General features: G+C 30.4%; 1 protein-coding gene across 2 annotated transcripts; it reads right to left on the bottom strand.

Moving 5' to 3' along the window:
- Window positions 1–629: 629 nt before the first annotated feature.
- On the bottom strand, window positions 630–18,156 carry LOC121129426 (neuropeptide receptor 22). Of its 2 annotated transcripts, none has more exons than XM_040725148.2 (3): window positions 17,510–18,156; window positions 1,832–2,398; window positions 630–1,763 (listed from the first exon to the last, which is right to left on the bottom strand). In XM_040725148.2, exons 1-3 carry the CDS (start codon window positions 17,714–17,716, stop codon window positions 1,104–1,106), a joined length of 1,434 nt encoding a protein of 477 aa, XP_040581082.1. In that variant the 5' UTR covers window positions 17,717–18,156; the 3' UTR covers window positions 630–1,103. The 2 variants fall into 2 exon arrangements, with proteins under 2 accessions (XP_040581082.1, XP_040581083.1); XM_040725149.2 differs by lacking the exon at window positions 17,510–18,156 and adding an exon at window positions 12,206–12,358.
- Between the last annotated feature and the right edge of the window lie 5,188 nt (window positions 18,157–23,344).

Here is a 23,344-nt window from a genome sequence, read left to right as displayed (position 1 = left end):
CACAGTCAGCTATGAAAAATATAAAGGTAATTTTTTTTTTCAAAATTTTTAGAGAGTTTTTTTTTTGTATTTGCATAGAAAAAATATTTTACGTGTGTTTTGTTGTTTGAAGGTTTGTAAAGAGAACTAGGGAGATGGATAAAGAGAGATTGGGGGATTTGAGTTATAAAAGTATAAAGCTAATTGTGTAAATTGTTCCCTAATATGAAAACGGCCGGTAGGTGGTACCATGCAACAAAGGGGGTTCTACTCTTAAATACTAAAAGGAAGTCGTTTTGAAGCCATTGAATACCATATCTGCGTGTCATTCTCTTTGGTTCATCAGAATAAGATCTATACAAAATTGACTTACGATTGAGATCTATACAAAAAAAAAAAAAAAAAAAAAAAAAAAAAAATGTGAAATCCTAAAAAAATCGAGTATTTATTTGATTTCCATTTTTCTGACCAGAACAACAACATAAATGTGAGTTTAAGACAAAAGAAAAGGAATGTAATGTACAAGCCCCACACTGTTTTGGTTTTCAAAATTGAGATAAAGAGGGGTGAAAAAGAAATATAAAAAATGAATCATTTTTAAAACAAGGGGAAAAAATTAAAGCGTAGAATCCTATGGAATAATTTTTGGATTTTTATTTTGGAAAAAAAAGAAGAAAGGATTGAGTTAATGATTTATTTCTACGCAAGTTGAATAAATGCAAAAAGTATATTTATAGTCTATTTAAAAAAAACAAAAACCAGAAACACGGAAAAAGACTCTGAGCTTGGCTCTTTCTTTTTCCTTTCTTCTTGAAAGACATATGTGCATACATATGTTCCTATTAATGAATTAATTGTTTTTGTTGGTGGGTTGATGTAAAACTAGAAATTTCATTGCTTTATTTTTATTATATATATATTTTTGTAAAAATGACGTCGGTGATGTACCTACATAAAATGTAGGTAGCTAATTAAAAGACGAGATATCCAAAGTGATGAAACCTCGTATTCTTATGTTAAAATATAAATATAAAAAGGAATTGTTTTATTTTTGTGTTGTGTTGCTGTGGGTCAGGATTGACCCTTTAAATCCAATATGGGGAAGCTTGTACTTTTCTTTTGCCTCACATTTCATCTTCTTGTTTAGATTGAAGTGGGACAGCATCTGAGTCCGTGGTGCCAATGGTCTCTGTTGTAGTTGTAACAGTAGGAACCGTGTTCACTGTTGGGGTTGTGGGACCATTGTTTCCTGCTTTAGGACTATCCTCAGGTAGCATGCGTCCTTTCTCATCGTCAGAAGCGATTTCTCCATCCTCACTTCCACCAGATTTACTGCTGCTAGAGCAACAACAGGAACAGCATCTTGAGAAAAGTATGTAAGCTCCGTGACGCACTTCGGGACTAAATGCAAAGTAGATAAGAGGGTGAATTGCTGCAGGTGCGTAAATTGCCCATTTCATGAGAGCACGATAAATCTCTGTATTGACAGGGGGGAGAAAGGGAGTGAGCTTTGTGATTTCCCAACTCGTGAGGATATGATGAATATTGAAGAGTTTGAGTGGAGCTCGAGATATTTCCCAAAGAATAATGAGAAGAAGAGTAATGACTGAGAGCCATAGTTCACTCTTGTTGAGCTTACGAGTACAGCATGAGCAGATTTGAACAAGGAGAGCGAACCAGGGAACAACTAGAAGAACAACGGGAATACAAAAAGTAAGTTGAGAGCTTGCCATGTAAAAGAAATTGCTTCCATCATTCCAATTTCCACCTCGATGAAGGCATGCCTGTAAATTAGTAAATAAACCAGTGTTAGGAAGACACACATATTAATATATGTATAACTATTTCTTACCTTAGCCTCCGTGGGTCTACCACTAATGTCATTTCCATAGAAATCATCCGCCTCATCCCTCACCTCAGAGAAGAATGCAGTGGGAACAGCAAACAAGACTGAGAAGAACCAAATGAGGGTAATGTAAATGGAATGCGTCCACGGACGCGGTACATAGCCTTCCTCGCCAGCAAAGTTCCACTTGCAATTCTCAACAAAGAGATGGAAGGTGAGAAAAAGGATCGTGAGAGGGAGGAAAAAGAGGAAGCAGTAGTAAAAGAATCGAAAGCTAATACAATATTCCAAGCCAAAAATCCAATTCAAATGTATGATCTCATAATCCAGAGCAAAAGGCATACATAGTCCAGCAAGTAGTATATCTCGAATAGAGAGGTTGATGAGGAGGTAGTAGCCTGTGGATCTTACCCGGGTTGTGCAAGCAGCTGCAATCAGAAAAAGAAAATTCCCCAAAATGGCAAACACAATCGTTACGATATAAAGAGTTATCCATCCCCATTTGTTATCATCTCCCAAATGATATTCACCGATTGCTACGGAATTGGTACTCGTTGCACCCACATCAATGACCTGGAATGGCAAGGTTAACATCAATTATATTTAATATAACTTTTTAAGGAGTAAATTATATTTTTTTTCTGTAATAAAATGAAGAAAAAAAAATGTCTTGAACAGATGTTTTTTACATATTTTTTTTGTGACAGTCGTACAATATAAAACGTGTCGATAAGTATAAGAAAAAATATTTAGAAAATATTAAAAGAATAACAATAAAAGCCTCCTTAAATATCAACTCCTTCAATATATATGAATTTTTATTAATTCAAGAATGATAAAAAAATATCTTGACTCTAGAAATGAAGTTCAATGAACTTTCGGTGATACAGATATATAAATTTAAAAAAGGGCAAAGAATAATTTAATCGAATATAGTGTTGTCCATTAAATATTGAGTGCTTTTATTTTATTTTTATTTTAAAGAAAGCTTGCAAAAAAAAAAGAATCTTAAAGAAAACTGAGAGGAGTAGAACCCATATTTCAACAGGTTTGAAAAAGTAGCTGTAAAGTAAAATGAGACGATATAAAAGTAAAAAACCTTTCAAAACAAAAATTTGAAGGAGGGAAAAAAACTAAAAAAAGTCACAAATAATTTTTGTCACATTACTTCTATTATTTAAAACAGTTCAAATTTTGATCTACGTGTCTTCCTATCAAAAATAACTACAACTGATCGTGACTTACTATTGATTTCGAAACTATTCTAATAAACATGGCCATAAATGAAAATATTTCTATCCACGGGCTGCTTTAAAAACCCAAAAAATCAACTTGGTCACCCCGACAATTTGAAGAATATTTTGGAGGAAAGCAGATTAACTGTTATGACGTTTAATCAAATTATCTGTGAGCAGATACGAGATGACAAAAATAAACACAAAACTCACTCCAGATATAGCAACGAATATTGCGGAAATTACTTTGATATCGATCCTCAATTCTACTCCAATTCAAACAAGGACTTACATTTAGGCAGTTTTATTCTTTCAAGCACTTGTGATTACTCTATACTCATTGTCCTCTCTTTAAGAATAAAATAATAATGCTAACAACCATTCGGAAAATGAAAAAACAACTTTTCAGGTTGCAACCACAAAAAGGGACTCTTACATTAGCTTTTTTTATTTCTTGATATTATCTCAGTTTACATATATATTGCTTCATTCATCAATAATGTATATTTAATAATCCTACAAAAGTCTCCCTTGAAATGTAATGAAACTAAAATAGTTGAACTTATGAATTACATTCATTTTATTTCGTATAGCTAGAGTCATCAAAGTCTGTCCAATCTTTAAAATAGAGAGCATCATAAAATTTATTATAAACTATTTTGGAAGAAAATAAAATAATACCCAAGGTTAATAGAAATACAAGGTTAGACCATAATGTATTTGGGCTTGCTAGAATTTTCAATTTGATGTATCGTACCGACTGCTGGGTAAGAGACATAGATATAGACAAACACGCAACCAATCATATTCTATGACGTCACTATTTCTAGAATTTTCAATTAGATGTATCGTACCCACTGCTGGATAAGACAGTTATGTGTTGGAAAAAAAAACAAGACAGCCAATCCTATTCTGTGACGTCACTTTTACAAAGTATGGTGGAAGTCAAACATCAGTTGTCTATTAACCTTGATAATACCCAATATACATAGGTGTATAAAATATGTCCTAGAAAGCGGGAGCGGCTTTCTCTAGTTGACAATCTGAACCAGCTTTTTTACTTTCCAAGGCTGATATCAAAATTATTTTATTCTTGAGGAGGGAACATCTAAGTATAAAATAATAACTTTTTCGTGTACTCATGAAAAATGGAGTTGTGTTAGTCCTGTTTGGACTCGGATTATAACTGAGGATCTTATCGGTGTTTCTCCAGCCTATATATCCTTGCTATATAAGGAGTAGGATTTGTGTTTATTTCCTTTCTCTCACGGCAACTTGCAGATGATATAATAAAACGTCATAACAGCTTAGTCTTCCTCCTTCCAAAAATTCTTCAAGTTGTCAGGACTAACACGTTCATTTTCAGTTCTTTTTATTTCAAGTTGCATTTAAAAAGATCTGTCTTAATTTTTTTATTACAATTTAACAAAAGATGATTACTATTTAGATATAAATATATAGTACATACAAACTAACTATGAGGTAATTTGTCTTTTTGTAAGAACAATGAGGATGCTTTGAGTCATTTATTGAGAAATTGTTACTAACTACGTACAATTTACTCAATTATATATTTATATAGCGTCATTTAGATTTTTTGAAATGACATATTAATATGTAAATGACAGAAGAGTTCATCAATTAATTAATTTATTTACAGTGCAGATAATAAGTATTTGATCTCAGGCCAATTTTGTAGGTTTCTCACTGACAAAGAAAAGGACAATCTATAATTTTAATGATAGTTTTTTTTTAAACAGTGAGGGTTATTAGATAATTAAAGAAAATGCTTAGTATAACGTCTACGTTATAACCTGCTTTCTTTAAGCATTCGACCTTTGCAAAATCACCAAAAATTAATTATGGAATTAACAAATCATCCTCAATCATAAAATAAGATATACCATTAATTTAATTTTGAATTTTTTTGTACAAAAAAAAACAAACCTCTAGAACTTTTAAAAGTTATCTGATATGATTTTAAAACTGTGTATAAAACAAAATTTTCAATGTGTACCATCATTATGAAACAAAAAGATTTTTAAACTTGTTTTATTGCCTTTTGTTGTATGAACAAAAAAAAAAAAAAAAGAGTCTTTGAAGGAAGGAAAGTGCGGAGTATAAGGGGGCAAGAACACCATCACCACCGTCAAGCATGGCAGTGGAAACATTATGTCCTAGAAGTATTTCTTTGCTAAGGGTAAATACCAATTTTACCGTATCGAAGGGGTTATATATTCTGGAAATCTTGGGCAACAATCTCCTCTTCTCAGTGCACTAAAAATGGGATGTTTAATGGGTTATCCAGCAAAACGTCATGGAGTGGCCTAGCCTGTCTCCGTACTTCAACCCCATTTTTATTTATAATAGGCGGCTTAACTGAAACTATTTTAGCGAATTCTGCTCTTGATATAGCTTTAAATCATACTCATTATGTTCCTGCTCATTTCCACTTTAATAAGTGGGTTTATTCATTGATTCTCTTTATTAAGGGGCTTTACAATAAGTTCAATAATAATACAAGTACCTTTTATTTTAATATTTACGGGAGCAAATTAAACACTTTTTCCTTTATGTTTTTTTAGGAGGAATACCCTGCCACACATGCATAATTTTGATTTGAATTCTTTATGAAATCAACTAGGAAGATTTGTTTCATAATTCACATTATTTTCTGGGGTAATGTTCATAGATGAAAAGGATGTAGTTGCTACCTAAATATATGTTGTTGTTGTTTTCTGAGCCAGATCTCACTATTCTTTCCTTAAAAAGGAGATAATATATATACTAATAAAGTGTAACACGAATGTGTTTTCTTATTAATGACGGAAAGTAATGCTTAGGAGTTTAAAGTGTAGGTCCTTGTTGGACTCGGAGTAGAATTAAGGATCGAGCTTGGAGTTTTTTATGATTATAGAAGTATAATATTAAATATACATCTTTGATGATGAACTAAAATATAACATAATATTCAGAGATGAAAAAAATAAAATAATAATACTTTTTGTAATTACAACCTGAAAAGTTGTTTTTATTTTCCAAATATGTGTTATCATTACTTTTTTATTTTTCAGGAGAGAACAGTGAGTATAAAGTAATCACGTGTGCGTTAATGAATAAGAGTAAATGTAAGTCCTTGTGGATATGGAGTGGGGTTTGTGTTTATTTTCTTTATCTCCAAGCTGTTCCCAGCTAATTTGATGAAACGTCATGACAGTTAAGCTATTCTCCTCCCTAAGATTCTTCAAATTGTGAGGGTGACCACTTTAATTTTCGTTTCTTTTTTTTAGTCATATTATTATCAAATAAGGTAATATCTCTTTAATACAGTTATTTTTATATTTATCACATGAGGCAGAGTTATATATTTTCTAAGACTACAATAAAAACAATCTAACTTAGACATTAATAGAGAACAGAAAAGATTTGACGATTGTTTTTGAAAGTATGATTTTCCCCCTCCTTTGTATCTTACGGAGCTGTTTTTATTTTTGAGAGAAATCATTAGTTTTGATGATGAATTGCCATTTTTTTTTAAGGTTTTTCGGTAATTGATAATATCGATAATGCTTAAAAAATTATCGGGGAAATTATCGACATAAATAAGTTTTATATTTCAGTTTCAACATCCTTTAAATTGACATTTGTGCGTAATAATAGCATGGCATAAAGATTATGATCTCCTAGTCAATTTTGAAGCTTATTATAAAGATTCAAAGACTTAAAAAACTGTGTTCTAGTTTATTTAATATTTAAGAGTGCCTCATTTAAATGTTAATAAACTTTAGCTTAATTCAAGTCGCCATTTTGGTCATACAAAGCCATAGCCTTTTTAACAACCTTATCAGTGCAAAAGGAATTATACTTTACTTTAGCAGCAGTATTCTTAAGCTTCGCTCAATAAGTTTGCCCTTGTGAAGTTGAGGTTTGTTCTTCAACAACTACAATTTCCATTATTTTTTTACTATGAGACTCGTTTTCACTTGACTAAATGTCTTCTCACTGACTCAATCACAAGATTGATCACTTTTGTTTTATTAATGAGAACATTAAAATCATTTCTATTTTGAAGTTAAACATTCACAATCATGAAAATACTGAAAGGGGTGGCAAGGACTTTTTTAATAAAATTATCTCAAATTTTGGCTTATTTGCGTCTCTTCTTTAGGAAGTACATTTGTAGTATAAATAATCACTTGTTTACATGTGAAGAGATTGGAATCTCTTTCAGAAAAATTTAAAATAGCTTTTTCCACTAAAACCAAAGTTCTTCCAGTAGTCAAACTTTTTTTTCTTTTTCAATCATGCAATTTTTAAGAATTTTCTTACCTCCAGGAAGTTCGTTATCATTGCAACAGATAATTCCAAGGAATATTTTTATCTAAAAGAAGGTTGAGCCTCTTTTCATTCCTCAAAACTATTTGCTTTTGTAATTTTTTAAAGGGGTCTTGTGGAAAAGTTTGTAAACATCCGTTTGAAATTCAGAAATCTCGCTTTTTTAAATTTTGTTTTCGATCTAACTATTCAACTGTTTTTAATTGTCATCCTTTTCTTCTTCATCTTCTGAGTCTAAATTATCTTTCGCCTTATTTTCATCATCCTTGGAAAAATCACCTTCTTTGTCAGAATAACATAGAAAAAATTTGCATTTTTTATTTTTTTTCAAAAAGGACCTTGTAATAGCAAAATTAAGTCCATCATTAATAGATTTTATGGTTGTTGCAGTCTCAATAACAATTTTTCTCATTTCAGAATGGCACTTGTCTAGAATATAACCACCTTTCTTGAACAGTTAATTGTAAAGTTTCAGTAGAAGCAATACAATTGAATGACATGTTATCATGAGCACACATCTTTGCAATTTTTTCATGGAGATGTTTTTTAGGGTTTGTTATTTCCATGAAATATTTATGAATAACTTTTGTTTTGTTCTGAGATGTTTCGTGTTCATGTATGTTGAGTCCATGTTTTATCTTCACATTCACGAAGTCCAATTGTATATGAGCCTTTTACTACTAAAAGTTTGCCACAATAATTGCATTTGTCGTGCTATGTTTTTTTATTTTGAGTATAATGATCCCAAACTTTGCTACAATGAGTATTGCGCGCATCCCCAAGGCCCGACATGTTGTTTAGAACTTAGTGTCAATAGGATGAAAAATAATATTAGCAAGATTTAACTGGAGTAACTTGCATCTTGCCACTATGGTCATTAGATTATAATTAACTTGTAGAAACTTGTTAGTTATTACAGATTCAGTATAAGTACAATACTAGTGTCTATAAATTTCCCAAAAATTGCCAAAAAGTTATAGGGAATCTATAAAAGAAGTTTCTCAAAATTCCCTCGAATTATAGTTACAGATCTGTAATTGAATATCTTTGGTTCCAAATAAAAACTTATATTAAGCAAGTAATGTATGTTAGTACTATAATTTTATTCATAGTCGATATAGTTTCGAAGATAATTTATGATTACAAACTTATTTACATGATTACCAGAAGAAAAGTATTGATGTAGTAGTTGAGGGTTGGATTCTATTTTTGACAGGGGGGCTTACACAAATGAAAAGAGAAAGTCACATACTGACCTACTAACATAAAATAACTTCATTTGAAGGGATTCTCTGAAAGTTTCTTTTCTTTCTTACAAGGAAAGATCCAAGCAAAAGGGAATTTAATATTTGAGACAATTGAATAACTAAATACAACATACTGCGTGTGCTCTTGGAGTTACTTGGGAGTTATAAGTGTAAGTCCTTGTTGGACTCCGAGTAGAATTGAGGATCGACATAGGAATAATTCCTATCCATGACTTTGCTGTATATGGAGTGGATTTCCTGTTTATTTCCTTCACACCTTCTTGTAGGTCATCTAATAAAATGTCATGACTCCTAAACTGTTCTCCTTCCAAAAATTCTTCAAGTTGTCCGGATTACTACACTCATTTTCGATTAATCATTTTTAAATAGGAGGAGGACATGCTATATACACCACTACTCAGACTTGAGCTCCTCTCCTGCAAGAAATATCATAACCAAGAATCTGGATCTAATTTTTGAATGCAAGAAACATCTAGAAAACTCTTTTTTTCCATGTAAAAACTGTGAAGTACCTTCATTTTCAGTAGTTTTAATCATTATTACTTAATTTCTGAGAACATAACATCGAAGTATAAAGTAACCAATAATGCGTTGCTTCGAGAGAGTCAATTATGAGCTTTACATACAAAATTTTGAGGATAGATTAAGATATATCCAGGACTGTTAACTATAATTTTGAATCTTTATTTGATTTCTGACGCTGTATTGTTCTCCGATATGGAATTTTAAATACAAAACTATAGCTAAAATTATTGAGTATCCTAGTGCATCCCACAAATTAGAATACAAAGGCTATCATTACTCAGATATGTCAATCAAATAAGGGGCTGAAAAAAAACCTAACACTTTTTCCTTGTCTTTATTTTAGTTCAAGATTATTTTTATTTTGACGTAAAACATATAAGTTCTAGGGTAAAAGAAAACCAAACTAAAACTCAAGTTAAATGTAATATATATTCAAAAAACAAAAATTATTTGTTCTTTAAAGGCTTTGTATTACATATGATATATTATATATTTATAGGACACCCTTTAAGACCTTCCCCCCGTTATTATTATATAAGACATTTAAGACGTTTGCAACTTATTTGTTTTTTTAAGGGACTGAGGGTCAATAATAGATGTAGATCTTTTATATTTATTAAACATGATATGTGGTGCGTCAACCTAAAAAACAATATTGAAAAAAAAAATCCCAATATATTTATTAATTCAAATAAACAAGCAGTCCCATATTTCATAGATATATTTGAGTGAATTATTGCCTTATTACTCAAATTACTGGGATAAGCATAGATGCCACAGAACTTTGGCTGTAGTTTAGAATCTAAATTTTTTTAAAGAGCCATATATTTATACTGATATGGCCCTTCTCAAATAAAATATATCAATTACTCATTCTTTTATGTTGAAGATCATTTTTGGTTACTTCAAGTACAATTTGCGGGACATTCAAAGGATTAATAAAAATAATTTATTCATAGAAATTGAGAATAATTTGTCATAGAATACAAATATCAGAGAAAAATTTATTGATTGTACGTATTTATTGATTGGGAAACTTCATGCCTAGTTTTATCTTTTTAATAAAAAGTACAGGATTTAAATTAAAACGTTAGTTTGTACTGCGGCATATATAGTCCTTCATCACAAAAGTAAGCTTTGTTCCAAGAGTTTCGATTACATTTGTATTCTTCGGTGAATTATAGTTAATTTTTATTAACAAATTATGAGTACTAACTCTTGCACTTTGAGTAACCAAAATTGATGGTCAGCATAAAAATGAGAAGTTGACAAATTTGACTTGAATGGGGTCATATTGGGTCGAATATACATACGTCTTTTAAATAAAATAAAGTTTCTAAAAACCTTGCACATTGAGTAACCAAAATTGATGGTCAGCATAAAAATGAGAAGTTGACAAATTTGATTTGAATGGGGTCATATCGGGTCGAATATACATACGTCTTTTAAATAAAATAAAGTTTCTAAAAATAGCTAAAATCCTCGGGTATCTACACTTATCGCTGTAATTTGAATAATAAGATCCTATAATTTAGTCAAATATGCCGTTGAAATATTGGGATGTATGTACAATAAATATGGATTTTCTTCTTGATTTTTGTTCAAGATTGCTTTTATCTTGATGCACCTTTCTTAAATCGAATAAACGTTGATATCATTTAATAACCCCTCTTGATGTCTCTTAATAGTACATTTATATGTGTATATTGTGGAATAGAATATAAATAACTTCGATGAATTTATGTTTTTTTAATTTAATAAATAAATAAATGAACGCATCGCCTCCCCGCCCATTAATGGAATTAATTTTTCTCTCGTATGCTTGTTTATATACGTACTCCTATTTCTAAGCACAAGTACCCTCCTTATTGATTTCCCACTCATTATTGAGGGGTTCTTTCATATTTGAATTATTTATAACTACTAGTGGTAGTACAGGGAGTAATTCGGAGTCAACTAACAGACATACATAACCTGCATTAATATAGAAAATAATTCCCATACAACTCCTTCGTGTTAATTTTAGTTTTTTATGAGCATACTCACACATACTTACACAATACATAGATTTTATCTCCTCAAGAATTAAAGAAGAATATTAACAGATTGAGAAAACTATAAAAACATTATTCATGTTACAAAATAAATGTCACAAAATCTAACGCTAAAAAAGCTTAAGATTTACAACCCTAAATATGTACTCCCCCCCTTATATTCAAGTTTTTTTATATGACGCCCTGATCCTTAACTACACATGGTCGTTGCATAACCTCGTCACCATAAAGTCACCGGTAAATTCTAACCATTTCTTAGCTTGTGAGTTTTTGCTGTTGGCAACTTGAACAGGGTTTTTTTATTTTCTAAAGTTGTTGGGGAGTTATAAGGGTACATAAGTCCATGTTGGACTCAAAATAGAATTTAGGATCGATAGCAGAGTAATTCCTGCCTTTGACTTTGCTTGATACGGAGTGGGACTTTTGCTTATTTCTGTCATCTCAAAGCTACTTATAGCTAAGTTAATGAAATGTCATGACAGCTTAGCTACTCTCCTCCAAAACATTCTTCAAATTGTCAGGGCTACCATCTTTATTTTCAATTTCTACTTTTACATGCCCAAACTCTCATAATTGACAATGGACGATTTTTTTAAAATTACTATTCGTACAATAGTTATGAAATGAAAATATTATTGAATTAAAATATTTGTGTAGTCAATGTCTTAAGAAATAAAAGGAACTTTTTGTATTAACTATTATTCTACTGACATACAAAAAACAATACATATTGCAACTCCTAAAGACATTCATTACACGATTGCTTTAGTCCAACCACCTCTTTTATTTCATCGATTCTATGTACTCTAAATAATTACACTTTGTTTGGGCAATTAAGGGTGAAAAAAAGTACATGTTCTATGTATAAAAACAACATTCCTTGGTTAGTGGCAAAAATAATTTTTTAACTTAATATTTAACAACTCAACATGAATAAATTTTAGTATTCACATACGAACATACCTCTGACATGATGATTTGTTTTGTACACTATCACACTCACTATTTATTACACCTTGCAACTATCAAAATAATAGATAATTACATCAAACACATGAAACTATTTTCATCACCCAAAAGAGACCAACTAAGAATGAAAGAAAACTAAAATATAATAAAATATTTTTTATGGGTGTAAGAAAAAAACACAACCGGGGATGAGGATAAGGCGTGTAGCTATATACTCATTAGTGTTGAGACTTGGTCCAAGACGTTCGGTCTTAAATAATTTTTCTAGACGTATTTAGACCGATATTTCGGTCCAGACTGCGATCCTAGACTTCTGACCAAAATTTAATCGTTTTTAAATTGTGGACTGATTTTTTTAGTCTCAATATATAGACCAACTTTTTTGAGTCTTAATGTATATACGGATTTATATTAGTCTCAATTTATGGGTCAATTTTTTCGGTCGCTATCTATGGATTGATTTTTTTATCTCTATCTATAAACCTATTTTTTTGGTCTCAATATATAGACTATTTTCAGTCTCATTGAATATCATGATTATTTTTGGTCTGAATATATAAAACTATTTATATAATACATTTGACGTCATCACTAATTAATCTATATAAATTTTGTTTAGGACTTCATTTTAAATGAGACCAATTTAAACTGAATTTTTCTTTAGGACCAATCTAGATTTTTTTTTCTATGAGACTGGTCTAGACTTCTGTAAAGGACTCAATTTCTTCAGTCCACTAATAATTATAATAGTCTAAGACCGGGTTAACATGTTCTGACTGAAGCACAACACTAATCCAATTATACATATTAAGAGACAAACATGAAATTCACAGTATATAAGAGATGTGTTATACGAGTAATACAAGGGCTATGTTTTTATGAGGAATAATAAGATTTACCCCTTTTTTCTCATCCCTTCGTCTTAATAGGGGGGTTCACACAAATATCATATTATTATTATTACAAGAGTTTCTTAAGAATACATAGAGGAGAAGTCACAAATAATTATAAACATTCTTCTCCTTTCAAAGTGGGATAATTGACTGTTCCTTTCTTGTCAAGATAAGAGCTTTATAACAAATTTATCCCACTTTTAAGTGGGTGTCTCTGAGTAAAAAAAAAAATATCTCACAGACATTAGATAAACTTTAAAAATAGATAGGTTAAGAGGGGCTAATAATACCAATCAAATCACTCTCCAAGCAATTTAAAAAAAGAGCTTCCAACTAGTGAGTATACATATCAAATCCTCACGGCATAAGCGTGAGTTTGCTTGACAAATTTCAATAGTTTCAGAAAATTTTGTTTCAAACAATTATAGTAGAAGGCCAGTTAATGTATTTGCTGCGCTTGATTGAAATGATTTACCACGAATATTTTTGGAGTGATCGGAGATCAAGGAGAAGTCTACGTCAATCTCTATAAAGAGATTTATGTCTGCAAGATAATTTAAGAAGATTGTGCGGACTTATTTCTTGACGACGAGTCTTCAAGATTTTGAAACGATACAACAAGACTGGTGCCGGAACTTCAGTCCCAAGCAATTAAGAATAAGACTGAAAATAATTTAAAAAGTTTAAAAACTGTCTGAATGAGTACTCTACGAAATGCCTTAAAATCTTTTATCAAGCCCTTGTTTAAATCTCATTTTAAATAGTCAAAAGTGACATCATTAATATACGGATCATCAATGGAATATTCAATTATTGCATTATCAACAACCCAAGGACTGTAAATAATTCATTTAAAATTATTCATCTCATCTTTTTGGTTGCAGTATATACAATTTTATTATACAAGTTATAGCTTGTACACATCATATATAATCAAATAAAAAAGTAAAAATAAATTTTGTCGGTGTTATATAGTAATATTAAGTGCCTATGAATATCTTTTGCAAGATATATGCAATGATATCAATAGAAATACTAATTTGGCTTAATACACTATCGAAATTTTTAGTACAATTTGAAGGACTGACCGATGTAAAGGACCGTTTCCGAGTAGTCCTAAGACTGTACTGGACCGATACGATTGGACCGACTAATTTTGACTGCTTGACTTAATAATTACTCTGACGCGTTCCATTAGTCAAAATTGAAATGTTTTATAGCTTACACAGTGTGGGGAAGCAAAAGGGAAAAATCAATTTAATTATTTTTATCTTTATAGTTGTTATTTTAACGCATCTTTTTTATCTTATTAGTTGCTAAGTAGTTCAAAATTGACAATTTTGACCCGGCAACAAGTTTTTTATCTACACTTCAGTTCAAGATGAAGTCCAAGACACAGTGTGTGTCAGATATTCTTGATGCACAACCAATTTGATTCCTACACTCAATATATTTATCCCAATATGTCTTTTTACTGGTTGTGTTAAAAATTATTTGATAACCATCTGCAGACTTTACGAGTCAAAGGTGGCAATTAGCGGATAAAAAAACCACTATAAAATAAAGGTACAGAGTTATATCTCTTGTTTTAATCTAAATCTTATACCCATATATATCTATATATAACAGTTAGAATGATTGTACCATTAATGTTTTGTGTTATAGATCAAATACATACCTAGTTCTAAATATAGAGATTCAGCAATTTTTAATAGGCCTGACTTGACTCAAATATCCATTATTTGAATATATTTAGATAGGTATACAAAACCTAAAGTAAAGTCCATTATAACCCCTTGGGTATTTATTTCTTATACATAATAAGCTTCTTTTCTAATGCTTTAAATTTTATGGCATTTTACACAAAGAAATCTATATACATTTTTTGATTTTCTTATTCAACTTTGTTTCGTAATCAACTCAATTTCTCATACATGCAAATGTAGAAAGAAAAAAAATCTAAAAAAACTGTAAAGCAGTTGAATTTCCCAACATTTCTCTTTTAATTTTTGTATTTGTGTATGTTTGATGGAAAATTATAGCGGAGCATTCCTCTTTTATTTTATTATTAAATATATAAATATTGCATATGGAATTCAATGAGGTAGTAAGCACTCTGGTATTTATTCCTCAATATATTTATATTAAAAGTTTAGCATAAAAAGGTGCTCATTGTATTTATATAGAGAATCATACGTATACAAATATGAGTATAGTAAATTATAGGCATGAACTTCCGTGCAATTTTTTATTATTGTTAACACCCTGAACTGTGCTTTTTATTATTCTTTCATATTTGGGGAGATAAGTGCGGGTGCTCATGGATGATGGAGAGTAACAATGATAATTTCTCGGAGAGCTATAAATGTAAGCCCCGTTGTACTTAAAGTAGAATTGAGAATTACCCACAAATTCTGTATCACATTCACGTTTCCTTTTGCAAAGTTGTTGTCATTATCATTTAATTTTTGAGGAGAGAACATCTAAGTATAAAGTAACCACTAGTGCGTCTGTTCATGAAAGATGTAGACTAACAATGAGGGTTTATTGTGGGAGTTATAAGTGTAAGTCTTTATTGAGCTCGGAATACAATTGAGGCTCGACATCGGAGTCATTCCTATCTATCTCTTTGCTGGATACGGAATGATTGTTTATTTCATTCCTCTCACAGTTCATATTATACTGTTCCCTTACAAAACATTCTTCAAATTGTCAGAGTTACCAGGTAGATAATCCAATTTATTGATATAGCAAAAATGGGTACAATTTACGATCCTAAACATGGCAAGGATTAGAGTTGTAAATTCAAAAAAAAGCATATTCTTTTAGTTGAGTATCTGAATTGTGCTTGTATTTTCTAAAAATATTATCATTATTATTGATTCTTGAGGAGAAAACCTACATTTACGACTGAGTAACACTCAAGATTTGTTGGAGGGTCACAAGGATAAGTCCTTGTTGGACTTATATTAGAATTGAGGATCGACATCAGATAGATTCCTGCCTATGTCTTACTAGATACTGAGTGGGATTTGTATTTTTTTCAGTCGTCTCAAGCCCCCATATTGACTAAGGATATGAAAATCATTTGAATCCTCGTGAGTATTAATAAAAAAGAAATGTATATATTGACAACTTTAATAGACAACATATCTGCTAACAAGGAAGTGTCGTTTGCTCGCAAATACGTTTAAATGAGAGAAATAGGGGGAAATAATTAAAAAAAAAAACATTCACATCTTTAAGGTTACCATCATTTACTTTTTTTAATGTGTGCTCACAAAGACTTAGCCAATTTTCAAATCGCTAGTCATGACAGCTAAGTTTCTGTTTAAGTACTTTTAATTTATATCTATAGTAATGTTATAAAACAGATATATAATTACGTATACAGTTAATTATTTGATGAAGTATTTATATTCTAAATAGACAATTGTTGATGCTTAAATCTATATATTGACAAATATTTTAAAATAAATGTAATTTTACTATGGATATTTCAATTTGACTGTTTTTAAACTGTATTTAATGTATAAGATCGTAAGATAACCACTTTTTTTATGATCACTTTAGTGTCTTTACATAAAAAATAAAAATTACTTCAACAGATCAATTTTTTGCAAATTTTTTTCCGGCATTCGTACATCAATTTTAACAACGAGACTTTTATTATTTATTATTCAGTTTCAGTTTATGATATAACCGGGAACAAAATACAAAGCTTTCATATTTCATTTATTGGTTGCCCGATTATTAAAATTCAGGGGGGAGTTAATACTATTATCTATATTGAACAATCCTTATTTTATTGTAAAAAAATAATCAAAAAATAATTTCTAAAACGAAAATGGATATTTATAATTCTAAAAGCTATAATTTAGTGTCATCTTATGTTTTTTTTTTAAAATAAAGTATCATTTTCACTCATTTTGTATACTTTCTTTCATTGAGGCTATACAAATTAGGGACTTTTTCAGCAAGATTTTATAAAAATGATGTGCCGCTGGATTTTGGCTTGAAAAGGATTATATATATATATTGCATAAATTTAGGAGTAAATAGAATAGCCACAAGAGAGAGAAAAAACGGGGCCATTTCTCTGAATTCGCTCCTTTCTTTTGAGATGTATAAAATGCAAAAAAAAAAAAAAAAAAAAAAAAAAATTAAGGAGAAAGTCTTACTCTTAAATGATTAACAAATAAATAAATAAAAAAGCAAGGAGCTTACCTCCGTTTAAGTCTTATAAAACCCTTCTTCAAAAGGAGCAACAAGGTGTACATCATATTACATCAAATGATAATATTTGAATAATGAAAAAAAATCATAGTAATAACTCATTCAATAAGTTAAAGAAGATAGCAAAAAATAAGGAAAGAGCTCATTAAATACACAGTAGGTATCTTACTTGAGTAGCTAACGTCGTAAAGAGGGAATTATTACTGTTGCTGATATTAATGCCGTTTTCATCAAGTGAAGGAAGCAAGGTCGTAGCAGAGGCCACAATGTCCTCGATCATATCCTCTGCAGAGTCAGAAATGACATCTAAAGCTCCAGATGCGAAATTTCCTATAGCAGAGCTCGCATCCTCCGCTGTTTTCTCGATATCCACCATTTTTGTTTAGTCGTATAAATAACAAATAATTGAGTCACACTTTTTTTTCTAGTAATGTTTTGAATTCCGTGTTCCCCTCTATATCTAATGTGATGGGATTTTGAAGTATACGGGAAAATGTTTACGCAATTTTTTACAATTGGACTTTCTGTTTCTTCTCTCCGTTCGTTTGATGTTTCTTTCTTTTTTCATTTATTTAGTTGTATATCATAGTTGATTCTTGTTGTGAAAAAAACATTCTTTTTTGAGGGATTCGAATATATCTTCAGGTACTTCCTTTTTTTATATAGGTATATAAATGATGTTGTCACTGTTTCACTACTACTTAGTATGAGTATATACAGGTCTACTATAAAATATAGAAAAAATTGTACGAAGGATGGAAATAACGCCCAAGTCTAACCCTACTATGTTTCTAAATAAGAGCTCCAAAAGAGGGGAAAATGGTTTACTTAAGAGGAGAAAGTCAGGGGGGAGCTAGGGAGAGAAATAGAGAGAGAGAGATAATTTCTTCTCTTTTAGTGTGTTGAACGACTCTTGTTCCCTCTTTCTCTCTTTAGACCGCTCCCGCGCTCTCTTCCTTTTCTTTCTCAGGGAGGGCGCGTTGTAACTAACCGACAAAGCGTTTTTCATACATATTATATCTGTAAGCTGCTTTCACCTACTATGGGAAAGAAAATCGATATGACTCCTTCCTCAATACAAAACAAAAAAGAGAACTTTGGGCAAAAAAGGATTTTTTGGGCATTTCTTCCAATGCAAAATAATATGCCTTTATTACCAGGAAAAGATATAAAAATCAACAAACAGCATCAGCGAAAGGGAAAAGTGGGCGTTACCTCCATCCTCAGTATCAAGTATAATACATTACACTCTAGTGAGTGAATGTAAGAACCGGTTTTCTTCTTTTCTCTTCTTTTTTTAGAGACCAAACAATGCACTGTCCTCACTGTCGACAAAAACATAAGCAACTAGGGGAAAAGAGGGAAAAGGAACAACCCTCCAGCAGATGTCGCTACTTTAACGTACGCACGTACGTTGGCGTGTGTGTAAGAGGGGTCAGGGAGTACCCTCCCTCGTCCATGGTTATTTACATGCATCCACAACTGGAGTAAAAAATAAAAGTTCCTCACGCACTGTTCCATTCATGGATTTCTCCATCATAATTTAATGTACGCATCCTTGCGTATATCTATTGCATCAACATACTACCCTCCTTCTTCCCCTCCATCCGTCTCCCCTCGTCCCCACGGTGTATGTATATTTGTACAAAGAGAGGAAACAGTGCGACAGGTGCGGTTAAGGCGTACAAAATGACCCTATGAATACCACATTCAATGCAATTCCATTATTTAAAGGGCAATTATTTCCTTTTATTTATTCTACAACTACATATGATATTATATATACAGATGAATGTTGTAAATTTATAGAGAGCGTTTTCACGAGACCTCAGCATTTTTGATCTCAATCAATTTGGGAGCCTAAGCAAACAAATTTTATAATAATGTGAACTTTTTTTTTATTGAAGGGCATAAATTACTTTACCTTTACTCCCTATCAAAAGGGTATCCCTAGTTTTATAATATATATATATATATATATTTATAACTTTGGTTATATTCAAATATCAGAGTATATCATTGGCATCTTGAATTGTCAAGGAGACACATCGACTAAATGAATGAGCGACGAGTAATTTAAGACATGTTTTATACATCATTGATGATTAGGGATGGGATTTGTGTGGGAAAACGAGGGGAAGGCGGGAGCGAGTAGTAGGGTACACCTTATGTAAGACTCTTGTTAGCATCAGCTGTCTGTTGTGGGGGGAAATGAACCACTGCTATAAAGGGGAGAATCTTCCACATTTAAAATAGCATTAATGCAAATGCAGGAAAAATATTAAAATTATATTTGAAAACATATATATTTATTTTAATATGAATTTGATCAAAAATTACAACAAAAATAGGCTACAATTTTTCTTTTAGAAAGAGATGCTGACACACCCACGACTGATTAAATAATGAACAAAAAGAATAAAGAACACACGCTCAATCGTTTTTGCTTTTGTTATCCCTATACTTGGTTTTTTCTTTACACCCACATCCCCTCTTTAGTCATAATATATCCAAATTCTCAATTAAATTTTCGTCACCACATATTTTTCATTGTTTTTAAATAAACTTTTTTACAAGGGATTCTGGGTTTGCGATTACATACGTGGAGAAAATTCATTGTATACACTATTCAGGTAAAGCAATTAAACATCAACTTTTATACCTATGTTATTGTAGGGGAAATATACGACACTTCCTTACTACACTTTAATCAAATATATTTTTTACGAGCCAATTAATATACAATTTCGTCTTTAAACATTCAAAGATTGAAAAGATTGTATCTACTTTCAATGATGACTCAGTTCGAAATTCATTTAAATTTATTTATTTAATTTTTACCCTATAACAATTTTTCTTAAGTTAGGAGCAGAAATAAAATTATTTATTTTAGAAATATTGGTTGTGACTAATTTTACAAGTTGATTTAAGTTTATTTGATCTCTTATTTCAATATTAGTAAATATTATTAAAGAATAGTGATTTCCACACTATGCATAGGAAATATTTAGGAAGATGAAGTGTACCAGGAAAGTCATGACGAGGATTCAAACAGTTTTTCAAATATTTGATTAGAAATGGATAATACCATTTTTGTTTATTAACAAAGATTTAGATCGAGAACATAGGTCGAATGAGCTATTCTTTAGTACAAGTATTTTAAACATATTAATCATTTGTGGTCGACGGATCTGATTGGTCATCTTCGTCTTGTGTTGGACATAAAATACCCTCCTTGATGTTTTTAGTCTGTACCTCTAACACATCCAAGTATTGATCAGGAGTCATAATTACGCTGTTGTCATCGATAATTTTGTTACAATTTTATAAAAAAGTATAGGTGCATAAGTTAAAATTTCTTCGAAAGATTTAAAGACCTTAAACTTGCCCTATTTTCAATATTGATTAAACGATGATTTTCCTCAGCTGGATTTCGTTTCAAATGCTGATATAATTTTTCTCTCAACTAAGTTAGAGTTTGCCTTGACACTTGGAAATTTTCTGGGTTGAAGTGTTGTTCACATAACACAGAGTATGGTGATGGCCTCCAGAGTGAACCATTAATGTCTTCTCATCTTGGAGCAATTTCAGACATGCACTTTCATTTGAAGGAAATTGCAATGATCCTCCCCTTGAGCACTCAGGAACAACACAAGACGATATCATATTTATAAATTATAAACATTACTAATTTACAAGTTACAACTATCCCAATATTGAAATTTGCAAATGTGAAATACTATTAATATTTGTTAATATTAACTAATAACTATAAATCTTATAAGTTGTATAAAGTAAAATCTCAAACATATAGCGGAGGCACACCACAGTTGACATAATCTTACGCGACACTAGTTCCCTGAAACAATCAATACTTATATTAGCCCAAGCGAAAGTGAGTCACAGCACCCTGCGGATAATATTTAATTTTTTATTTTACTCATGACCTAATGTTTTTTTTATTATCAAAACTAACGGATTTTGACCGGGCAATTTGGAGATTTTAACAAAATAAAATATAAGAAACACCCAAAAATGCAGGCACATTTAATGTCAAATCCCTTACCAATAGTTATAATTGCACTGATCAACGTTATATGTTGTGTCAATATAAAAACAATCTTGAACAAAAATAAAATAAACAGAAAAATCCAATTATTTTTTACTTCATGCATACAGCCCAATATTTTATAGACACATACGTGTCCATTATAGACTCGGTATTTGTGAGATGAGTTAATATAAAGATTTTTTTAAATTATAGCTTAGAACTTTTATTTAATTTAAGAACCTTATATTGGCCCCATAGAACCTCTTCCAAAATCATACAAGCTATCAATTTCACATACTTTGAATGTGACGACGAATTTGGGGTACTTTGAGTGCAATTTACGACGCACTCAATGTGTTAATAAGAATAACCCTTGTTGATAGAAATGACGAATAACTTCTGGAAGAATGAAAATGTAATCCACAATAGATTTTTAGATAAATTAATCTTGGTTTTGTGTTAACGGGTCACATATACGTTTATGAAAGGTTTTCTCATTTTTATCATAAAAAAATGAGAAGATTAATAACATATTATTAATTAAATTATCATTGCTTCACTTGTTGAGGATGAAAGTATTTTTTTAACTTCTAATAAATGTAAATTAAATAGTGATTTTTTTTTATTTCTCCTCTTATACAAATAAAAGCCAGCCTCATTTGTTTTTAATGGCCTTATAAATAAACACACATATAATAGTTATATAATTTCATTTATTGTGCGTTATACACACATTCATTTCAGGACAATTTGAAGGAGTAAACTGCTTTTATACTTTTATTTAAAAAATATATTTGATTTAGTAGTATCTCAATAATATATTAAAAAGAAAAATATACATAAAAATAAAACACCCAATAAACTCTCTTTAAAAAGTGAAAAATAAAGATTGATAGTTTTAACAAATTATTTTTTATGTTTGTATAAATTATTATTTTTTTTTTTGAGTAGGGGCATTCAAATTTTGCCACAATGCTTGTGAAAAGTATTTTTCTAAAACACCATTTATAGGTTTAATAATCAATATTTGAATTATCCTTTGGTTAATGGACATTGTTAACTAAATGCCCAGCGTAATTCAATTCATACACAAAATTAATATTCTTGACTCGCGTACAAATTACACAAGAAAATTAAACACTTTTAAATTCCATATCCCATCCTAATAGCAATTGACGAGCTAATAACGAATTTATAACTCCTTTTTTTCGTTTAAAATCTGGTTTTCGAGAATTTGTCATTTTAAATTTTTGAGTATTTTTATCTTTTTAAAGGTTTGAACCAAGTTTGGAAGATGAAAATAATCATTATATATGTAATTCATATAAAAATAAAAATAAAAACTCCATTGTTTTACTATTAGTATTTACACATCAACTGTAATCATTTATTTGTCAAATATGTAAGTTCCTTTGGCGTAAAAATAGTTGAGAAACCAAGGCGTTCTTCCTTTTTAAACATAACTCATAAAATATACTGTTTTTTTAAGCTTTAATCTTTAATCTTTTTCCCAAGACTGTATTATCACATATGAAATACAAACAAACATTTGAAATTAGCATAATTTTATCCATAAAACATTAACTTTTATCATAACTTTTTAACTTTGCTCAAACCTATAAAAAGGGTAAAAAAAAATTCTATATTCCAATTATTTTTGAAAAACAGATTTAGTACGAAAAAACTAACTCCCAATGCGGGATCAGCTTTCAAATATTATACGAATTAAACATGGAATTTAAAAGATTTTGGAGAATTAAAATTTTGTTGATAGTTGTGTTATCCATACATGGAAAATTTTATCGTCCAATAGTACAATCATAGATCAAGGTCCATGTAAAGAAAAATAAATCATGGGTAAGGATTGTATTTTTATAAAAAAAAACTAAGGTTAGAATTTAGAAAAGGAAAAATGGCTCTGCTCTTTTATATTTTTTACTCATTATTTAAATT

The sequence above is a fragment of the Lepeophtheirus salmonis genome, chromosome 14 (assembly GCF_016086655.4).
Source record: "Lepeophtheirus salmonis chromosome 14, UVic_Lsal_1.4, whole genome shotgun sequence".
NCBI lineage: Eukaryota > Metazoa > Arthropoda > Copepoda > Siphonostomatoida > Caligidae > Lepeophtheirus > Lepeophtheirus salmonis.
This window is presented reverse-complemented; position numbering and strand designations above follow the sequence as displayed.

Excerpts from the sequence above, each read along its gene's own strand:
- LOC121129426 (XM_040725148.2), bottom strand. The coding sequence starts at position 17,716 with ATGGTGGATATCGAGAAAACAGCGGAGGATGCGAGCTCTGCTATAGGA. Across the intron at positions 2,399-17,509 it reads TTACGACGTTAGCTACTCAA|GTCATTGATGTGGGTGCAAC; the intron begins GTAAGATACCTA and ends TTGCCATTCCAG. Across the intron at positions 1,764-1,831 it reads GTAGACCCACGGAGGCTAAG|GCATGCCTTCATCGAGGTGG; the intron begins GTAAGAAATAGT and ends ACTAATTTACAG.